The sequence below is a fragment of the Triticum aestivum genome, chromosome 6D (assembly GCF_018294505.1).
Source record: "Triticum aestivum cultivar Chinese Spring chromosome 6D, IWGSC CS RefSeq v2.1, whole genome shotgun sequence".
NCBI lineage: Eukaryota > Viridiplantae > Streptophyta > Magnoliopsida > Poales > Poaceae > Triticum > Triticum aestivum.
Window position 1 is genome coordinate 480340017 of NC_057811.1, and position 10000 is coordinate 480350016.

A 10000-nucleotide genomic window follows, 5' to 3' on the forward strand; every position below is an offset into this window, starting at 1 on the left:
TGATCCCCACGGTCGTGACACCACTTTCTAAACAAAAGTTTCCAAAATCCAATGCGGAACCAAGCAGTAAGAGAAATTCATCATGGTAATTATTAGTCGAAAACCAAAGTGGAATGGAGAGAACGGAGAGTCAGTTACAATGAAAATATTGTTGAGGAATCATGTTGAAAGAACAACATTCTATGTCATAAATATCGTATATAGAGATTTTTCATGTATCGACGCTTTTGATTCAATTATGAAAGTACGTTGTACTGGACTTGCACCCCTAGTTACGCAGAAGTGCAAGCACAGAAGCGGATGACCAGACCTTACCAACATACTCAAAAAAGTATTCTATACTGGGGTCTGTGCTCTTGACAAGCAATGTTTCCAGTCTAGCTGTGTCAAATCGGGTGTGAAGTGTCCTTCTAGGTTCTGGCTGGTAGAGCAGAGGACTGAAAATCCTCTTTAGTTTCACGCATGGGACTCTAAATCCCAATTGCGCTAGCTCTGTGGTTTGATTCCACAACAGAACGAACAATGAATGAATGTGGGCGGTCAACCAGGTAAGCATGTGCCCAGGAAAGAAAGGACTAGGGAGGGATTGAGAGAAGCTTTCACAGTGGAAAATGAAAAAAAGCATATCGTTCTTAGAAATTGTGGAATTTGACTCAGTTAGAGCTATGGTTTAGCATCAACAGGGAAGTTTTGTAAAACCAACAGGAAGAATTGCTCAGATACCCGTGAGCGTATATAACTTGGGTCGTGTTATAAATGCTCTGGCTAAACCTATTGATGGGAGAGGCGAAATTGTAGCTTCCGAATCTCGCTTAATTGAATCTCCTGCTCCAAGTAGAATTTCCAGGCGTTCCGTATACGAACCTCTTCAAACAGGGCTTATTGCTATCGATTTGATGATCCCAATAGGGCGCGGTCAGCGAGAGTTCATTATTGGGGACAGACAGACTGGCAAAACAGTAGTAGCCACAGATACAATTCTCAATCAAAAAGGGCAAGGTGTAATATGTGTTTATGTAGCTATCGGTCAAAGAGCATCCTCCGTAGCTCAAGTAGTAACTACTTTCCATGAGGAGGGGGCCATGGAATACACTATTGTAGTAGCTGAAATGGCGGATTCACCTGCTACATTAGAATACCTCGCTCCTTATACGGGAGCAGCCCTTGCTGAGTATTTTATGTACCACGAATGGCATACTTTAATAATTTATGATGATCTCTCCAAACAGGCACAAGCTTATCGCCAAATGTCCTTTCTATTAAGAAGACCTCCCGGCCGTGAGGCTTATCCAGGGGATGTTTTTTATTTGCATTCACGCCTTTTAGAAAGAGCTGCTAAATTAAATTCTCTTTTAGGCGAAGGAAGTATGACCGCTTTACCAATAGTTGAGACTCAATCTGGAGACGTTTCCGCCTATATTCCTACTAATGTAATCTCCATTACAGATGGACAAATATTCTTATCTACGGATCTATTCAATGCCGGAATTCGACCCGCTATTAATGTGGGTATTTCTGTTTCCAGAGTAGGATCCGCGGCTCAAATTAAAGCCATGAAACAAGTAGCTGGCAAATCCAAATTGGAACTAGCTCAATTCGCAGAGTGACAAGCCTTTGCACAATTCGCCTCTGCTCTCGATAAAACAAGTCAGAATCAATTGGCAAGGGGTCGACGATTAAGGGAATTGCTTAAACAATCCCAGGCAAATCCTCTCCCAGTGGAAGAGCAGATAGCTACTATTTATACCGGAACAAGAGGATATCTTGATTCGTTAGAAATTGAACAGGTAAAGAAATAGTTCAATCACCCCAGAATCGTCGAAATCCCCTCGAAATGGAGAGCGGCGCAAGTCTCACACTCTTTCTCTCACTCTCTATCCTCTGTCTTTCAGATTTTCCCCTCGTAGCTGATACAGTGAAATATTATTATGTAAGGGAGCTGATCCACAGGATTCAATGGTGAATTCTGATTTCCCCACAGACTGAACCAAAGGAGAAGAATAGAATAATTCACTGGTGCAGGCGGAGCAGCAAACCTTCGTAGAAAAGGGAGAAAACCTGGAAAAAAACCGGAAGTCTTGGGTGTATGACAAGTGCTCAAATAATTGAGCTGCGTATTCAGATCCAAACGATCAAGAAAGGATCCCAGACTGCTCAAGATTATCTGCGCAGGATCAAATTCCAGTCTGATCAACTTGCAGCAGCAGGAGAACCTGTGACAGACAAAGATCTTGTCTTGTACACACTTGGTGGATTAGGTAGAGACAGCCACTGATCAGATTCAGCTGACCTCAGAGGGGACTGAGATGGTGGAGAATATCCACCAAGGAGAGTGGCAGAAGACATCATATCCAAGGACTAAGAGAGCAGCAAATAAGATGAAATGTAAGTCACCAGTCAAAGCCATGAGGAAGAGCTCAAGGATTCAGGCCACTGGGCTGACCATCCAGGAGAACGCAACACAAAGGGTATCACAAAAGAATCTGGAAGGTAATCCCTCTTGCTCCAAAAATGCTTTTGCTATCCTAAATGTTGTCCCTAATACATATTATTATGAGATTGCTTCCAAAAAGTAATATTAAACTAAAAGGATCCAATGAAGAACCGGGGAATAGCTTATATCCAGTCCTTCTCTATGACTTGCCGAATAGACTTATTCGCAGCCATACACTGTCTTATTTAAAAGAGTCCCCTGTCTCGTGAACGATCGAACTTGGTAAACTTTGAAATAATCGTTTAGATAGCATTAGCCGCTTTTCTTCCTTTTCTCTGCCAGTCTTTCAAGTTCTCACCCTCCCAGAAAAGAAGGGAAAGTCTTCTTACTAGCTAGCTTTTATATCTCGCGAATAGGGAGTTAAGGAGTGTAACTATAACCTATTTGTCACAAAGTTCAATACTCTCTAGAGGAGGTAAATCAATGGATACGGGTACGCCTGGTTGAAGCAGCCCCTACACTTCTATGGGTTGTTCCAGCCTCTTCTAGTGGGTGGTTTTTCATTTCTACAACAGGTGCTTGGTTCAAAAAAAGCTTATGAGTTGAGTTCGTCCTCAGCTACGGATTGGGTGCAGCATTCTCAGATTACTTGACTTGCTGCTAGCTTAGAGGAGAGAAAAAAAATCCCGCTTTCATTTACCTTTAAGTCTGAGAGAAGGCTTTTTCTTTCTATTAAAAGATCACAAATCAGAGGGGTGATCAGTCCTCTTTCAATCCTTCATCTTCTTATGAGTAGCCGCCACAGGGGGTCCTCAGTCTGAATCCTCCACTAGCATTGGACCAACAGTCAGTCTAGCTCTCGCTCTTATCCAATTTCCTTATCCTTTCAGGGCAAGGTCAGAGTAGTAGGAAAATACAATTTCTTTTGTTGCATGCGGACCCACTTGTGAGACTGAAGAAATTGAAGCTAAATGACAATCTTAACCTACTTGCTTACAGGATCCTTAAGAAACTGTGGACTTTTGCACCTTTCTGTCTAGCTTGAGTTATCTTTTAGTTCTCTCCCCTCGGCAAAGTGGATAGGAAAGAGTCTTTCTTCCATTCCACTAGCCAAGAATAAGGAGAGTGACTTTCTCTTTTGAACCACTTAAGCTGACTTGAAAAAAAAATTGGTACACCCCTCAGAGATATAGGGACCGCCATGCTCGTCCACTTTCTTGATAAACGACTCGATGCATTTTCTCTTCCTTGCCGCTGAGACTGAGACATATCAAAAAGATCTATTACTAAAAGGAGATTGGGATCATCCTGTGGTTACCGGATGATGGGAATAACTAAGCATAAATTTGGAAATGAGCACGAAATGTCTATAAATGAATTTTCTCATTATTCGTTATTTTCGGGTCTTTTCGTTGCATTCACTTACAACAAGAAACAACCACCAGTGTTTGGTGCAGCACTTGCATTTTGGTGCATTCTTCTTCCTTTCCTTGGTCTTTCGTTCCGTCATATTCCAAATAACTTATGTAATTACAACGTATTAACCGCTAATGCACCTTTTTTTATCAAATCTCAGGGACATGGTCTAATCATGAGGGTAGTATTTTATCATGGTGTTGGATCCCAAGTTTTTATGGATTCCTTTTTTGTTATCGGGGTCGACCCCAAAGCCATAATGTCTCAAAACGCAGAGGCTATAGAGAAACTTTGATTTTTTTTTCCTTTGTCTCGAACTTCGTGAAGAACTCCATTCTATCTCTCCAACAAAAAAGTTGGGCTGCGCCCCAGTTGTACACTCCCTTCGTTCGGAGAACCCTTGTTGATTCTGAACTTCGTTCGCAAAGTAAGCGTCCTTTTAACGGGCCAGCCCTTTTTAATGCGCCGCTTGACCCTGTTTTGAAAATGAGCTTTGCTCTTCTGGGCGCTGGGCGCTCCCGTGGTTCGCGAGAAGGAAAAAGGACTAATCTTTTGTTACATCTGGCACGAGATGAAAAAGAGAGAGCTTCGTCTATCGATGAACAGCAGATTGACGGAGCTCTTGGCATTGCTTTGTTTTTCTCTCCTTTCCTATCAGCGAGTTCCGATCCTTTTGTTTGAAATTTCTTCGTTTGTACCGAACCGCTTGCAGAATCAAATCCAGTTCCACAAGATCCTATATCAGCTATACATCCTCCTTGCATTTATGCCGGAGATGTCGCCAGTGTTATGGGCTTTGGGTTATGTAGATCCAAAATGATGAATGGGATTGTGGCACTCCACTCGCCGCCAATGCGGAAGGATGCCGCCGAAAAGAATGGAACGCTGCTTCGCTCTGTTGGATGCGTCGGATCCCATATAAGAAGCTCGCTCTTTACCCGATCATTGAAACATTTTGTGGGCGGCGCGCCTGCTCTATTGTTGCGTAGCAATAGAAGCCTGCTCATGCTGCTTCGGCGGCGCTTTTTTGCCTTCTCTTCGCTCTGGACAGGAGCGCTAATGGACACGGGGAGGGAGCAGGCGAAGCGTGTCGTTCGTAATGGAAAGAAAGACACCACTACTTCGCCTCTTTGTTGGACCGCCGGCGCGAACACGGTGGTCTCTGACCAGGACCAGGAACCAATTCGAATTTGGATCTTGACATGTCGGTTGTTTTTAACCGTAGGCATCTCGCCAGGAAGTTGGTGGGCTCATCATGAATTAGGTCGGGGTGGCTGGTGGTTTCGGGATCCCGTAGAATATGCGTCTTTTATGCCTCGGGTGTTAGCCACAGCTCGTATTCATTCAGTAATTCTACCCCTTCTTCATTCTTGGACCTCGCTTCTGAATATTTTGACTCTTCCATGCTGTGTCTTAGGAACCTTTTCAATACGGTCCGGATTGCTAGCTCCCGTTCATAGTTCCTCTACAGACGATACACGAGGAAGATTTTTATGGCGGTTCTTCCTTCTAATTACAGGCATATCTATGACTCTTTTTTACCAGATGAAGCAGGAGGCATCGGTCCGTAGAACCTATAAAAAAGAGATGGTTGTGGCGCGAAGTACTCTTGTGCACCTACGTCACTCGGCTCGCGCGCAACCCCGCCCCGTTATGTTATGTTATGGAAGAATTTAGCTTCTTGCTGGGCTGGTTATTCAGAGCCAGCAACTGGCTGCCGGATTTCGTCCCGTCCGTAGCGCTTCGGAAGTCACTCTGGCGTGGCGCTGCTGGATACTTCTGATCAATAGGAATAGGAGGCAAAAAAAAGCTTATGATGAGCATCTATTGGAGTCAATCATTTCCAAGATCTAATTCTAGTTTCTTATTATGTAGTGGAAATGCCTCACAATCTTCAGTTTTACGCTTACGCTTAAGGGAAGAAATGCTCTTAGTGGATGCAGGCCCTGGTACCCCCAAAATTTGTATGCAAGATGAGCTTACAGGACTGCCAATCAAGCGAGCCACCAGGTTTGAGATCGGAATGCTATTAACGTTGGAAAAAAACACAGCTCTCAAACTCACCCTCCGGGTGATAGGTAGAAGCATTAGTACCTAACGGAGCGGTATCTAACCAAAAAGGGAGGTGATGTTCTTTTTAGAAACAGGATGGAGCATGGCTTCCTTTCTTCTTAGATACATTTCATTCATTCCATGTCTCTATAGTTTACACCAGAACATCTTGCTAATCCTGACAGATCTCGAAAAGGGTGGGGGCATTAGAACCAAATCTACATACACATCGAAACTTCCTATCTCAGCTAAGCTAGCACCTTCATCCCACCAATGCATTGTACGACTCTCCACCCCCTTTTCCTCCCTCATGAAATCCTAATTTCCCGCAATGAAATTCGATTTTGTTCATGTCGGCGGTTGGCAAAACGGCCCTGAGATCCGGGACTGGTAAAACATGGGTGCCCAATTTGCTTTTCTGTGCTCCGCCTTAGTGCCCTTATGAAGGCGGCGGGGAGTCCTTAGCCTTTGAACCAAACTCTAGGGAACGCTCAATTGCCTGACGTCTCAACTGCAATGGTGAAATCAGTGACATACACTGAAATGGATTGCATCTATTGTTCCAAACAAGGCTGATATTAGCATAAAAGCCCTTCCATGCAATTTCTTGCTTCGCTCTGCAGACGAAAGTGCCGGATAGTCAATGGTAACCAGAAGATCTATGGTTTTCGAGAGAAGGTAATTGGAAAAACGATTCATTCCTTTGCTTTCTTTCAGATATCTATTCAATAAGATGATCTGACCTTACCTGAAAACTAGATTCATGAAGAAGCCCAAAAAGTGCCGGGCTTAGTGCAGCCCAGTTCCTAGCTAGTGTGGGGTTCTGCCATGGATATTCGGTCCACTCCAGAATTCCATTCATTTTTCAAACGTAACTCGATTGACTCAATTCACAAATGGCAAGGAAGTCAAAAGTGACGCTTACAGGTCGTACGACAATTGCTTCTCTTCCAGGACTACATACATCTTTTCTTTAACAACTACCATACAAGCTATTCGCTTAATACATGCTAGTAGGTAGGCTGGTGGTGGAGTATTTATTTTCGTCTTTTTTTGGTATGTCTGTATTTCGGTTTTGGGATGGTGCGAATCCATCTATCCACCATTCTTTTATCTTTCAGTAGTGTCAACCTCAGTTCTGGTTCTTTATCTTGGAATACTCTCCGTTGTCCTGGAAGCAATGCTTGAAAGAAAGCGTAAGGAAGCGTCAAATCAGTATGATGTATTGGCAAAGCCAGTAAGAAGGGAATCGAAAGTAGATAGGGACTCCCACTGTAGATGTGGTTTTATACCTTGATGAATTGGTACCTTATAGCATAGCGAATTTACTTTTCTTTCAAAAGGATGTATCAACCTGTAGTGAAACCGCGCCACCGAGCTTGCTTTTACCGCTCTTATAGCTCTCTCTCTTCTTTTTTATGGGTAGTTTGGCCAGAAAGAGAAAGAGGAATGTACCCATTTCTATTTATCCATTCTCATAGAAAGTACCAAAAATGTTTTTGAATGTATGGAACAGGCGTATGAGTTGATATCTTCAAGAGTCAAATCCTTTTCTTGCCCACCCAGCCATAAAAGAAAAAAATCGTTACGAGCGGTCTTAAACCCTCACCTCAATCCCAAAAATGGAATTGAAAAGCTCCAATTTAAATAATGGTACCGGGGAAATACCCAGGGAAGAATCATTCTTTGAATCATCCAGATCTATCAATTTGCGAATTCAATAAAAAACGGACTGATCCTCGGAATACACCATCATCTTTCGAAGTGCGCAGTCAATATTATGTTATATTCAAAGAAACAAGTCAAAGAGTAAAGGCTTCGCCCTTCAATACCACACTTCCAATCGAAATTCCTACGAGATTGACGTTCGAAGAAAAAGACATGGTTTGATAGAAACTTTAAGTGGGTATCAAATAAACTGGAATGAATGGTATCAATTTCTTCTTTTCTATACTGAATCTGCTTCGGTATCTCTTTCTTCCTTCCCTTCTATAAACCAAGCAGTGACTAGCCTCTGGCACTCACTTTCCAAAGCACCAATTGACTTGCTTTCAGAACAACCCTGATCAGTTATACCTGAAATACCACCCGTACGTAGTACGCCATTCCCAATGCGGAGCGCCTTTATTTTCGTATTGAACTCCGCTAGGAAGAAAAAGTTAGACCGTAGCCTTGTCGAACAACCTCGTTTCTCGCTTTTGTCGATTGACTCGTGGGACTCTACTGAATTCCAGCATGGGTGTGGTAGATTACTGACGTGAAGCCGGACCTCTATGAGTGCTCTACATGGCCGGATCAAAGCTCCAAATCGTAATGTCGCGGCATACATAATCAGAAAATAGGATTCGTGAGAGCGTTTTCTTTAGCTGTTCCTTAAGAAAGCTATCGACTTAACCGCTTGTGTTAAACATATAGATTGTCCTATTCTCTCTTTTTTTCTCAAATGACCTATTTCACATAACCGATGTTGATTACAGATTTTGCCTTGCGTCACATTATCGTGGTGATCAATTCCTTTCGTGGATCGATTGAAATAACCGATTTTGGTGTATTAATTCAAGATAGGTAATTTTCCTCAAGGTCATAAAGATCGGTCATCTAGCGTGGACTTCTGACTCTAAGTGGAAAGTCTTTCTCATCTACCTCTTCCATCCAAAACCATTTTTCCGCATTTTTTTCTGCCAAGTTACTTAAATCTATATCGGAGCTATAGGATCGGTAGACCCGTAAGCGAAGATGGTTCGCTCCCACATAAAGAGACGGATATTCGATGTGTTTAGCATAGTGACACTTTTTTTGGTGCCGAAACAGCCCCAATCCCTTTGGTCATTTCGCTTTTCGTGCCGGCCTGTATTCGGAGTTTCTTGGATTTGCGGTGCCTGAATGCCTTTCTCCTTCTTTTTGGTGACGTCGGATGCCCGCATTTGGCGCTCAGAAGTGGATTCTCCTTCAAAGAGGGCTTTTCCCCTAAGAAAGGGACATGGTTGTACTGGATTTCTAGTCCTATAGTGGAAGAGCAGATAGGATCACACCTACACGTAAGTTCGTTCGTTGGGTTAGTGGCCACCCGCACTCCAACCTATCTATATGGCAACAAAGCGAATGACAAGGCTAAAGTAGCTGACTCTTATCGCTAACTTGACTCGGTCTAAGGGCGAGCTTGAATACAACTCACAGAACGACTCCTCCAAGGGCCTTCAGGCACTCAAATAGATAGTGAGACAGACACCATCTATAGAACTTGAATGACAATACACCCATATATTCTAGCTAACAATCAGAAACTGTATCCAAATGGAGGGGACACTCTTCCTTCAGAAAGATGCCTTCGAAAGAAAAGCTCTTCCCCTCAACGACACAGCACATTTTCTCAAATGTTCCACGTTTCTCACCATATCCTCATAGGGTTGAAGCACAAGAAAGAGGATTACTTGGTTACCTTGCTTCCCTCACCTAGGACAGTAGAAGGATCTGTGGCTGAAGGCGCCACAAACGAAGCGGGTCGCCTCTTTTCTGCAGATCTCCGCAAGATGACCCTTCTCCCCGCAACGATAGCACATAACGTTTTTCCCATGCTTGCGCGGTGAGGAGGACGAGGCCTTGAGAAGCTTTTCCACCATTTTTCCCCTTTGGCATTTGGACCCATGTTTTCTTTAACGATCTCCGTGATAGTAAAGGTTTTTTTGGTAGCCTTTGCTTTTGACGGCGATGAAAGAAAGAGAACCCCTCCTATCTTTTGATCATGGTCAAAATCCTATCCAAGTCCCCTTTTTCAGATCTTTCTCCTGGTTTTGATCATCACCGTTCACCTACTTGTTATGGAGATCCCGACCAATGCACAATCCAGATTTTTTTAGCTTTTTTTTCTCCCATCCCATCTTGGACGGGCCCAGAAGCTTTTCTCATGTTTGAATGGAGGTCTTCCGCAAATGAATTTCCATATAGGAATTATATAAAGTGCCTGCAGATATTGATTGAAAGCTTGTTTCAATTGAACAAGGATGTGAACGAGAAGGCAACAAAAGGGAGCTTGGAGCAAGAGGAGTCATTTAATAGTTCACGAAAAAAGGCATAGTAGAGAAAGTATGAGGAGCAGGA

The 10000-nt window shown here is 43.2% G+C and overlaps 1 protein-coding gene across 1 annotated transcript; it reads right to left on the minus strand.

Annotated features, from left to right (window-relative positions):
* Positions 1-4128: 4128 nt before the first annotated feature.
* LOC123142767 (uncharacterized) lies at positions 4129-4629 on the minus strand. Its single transcript, XM_044561529.1, has one exon. It carries the CDS (start codon positions 4612-4614, stop codon positions 4129-4131), a length of 486 nt encoding a protein of 161 aa, XP_044417464.1. The 5' UTR covers positions 4615-4629.
* Between the last annotated feature and the right edge of the window lie 5371 nt (positions 4630-10000).

Coding starts and splice junctions, on each gene's coding strand:
- LOC123142767 (XM_044561529.1), bottom strand. CDS start 4,614: ATGCAAGGAGGATGTATAGCTGATATAGGATCTTGTGGAACTGGATTT.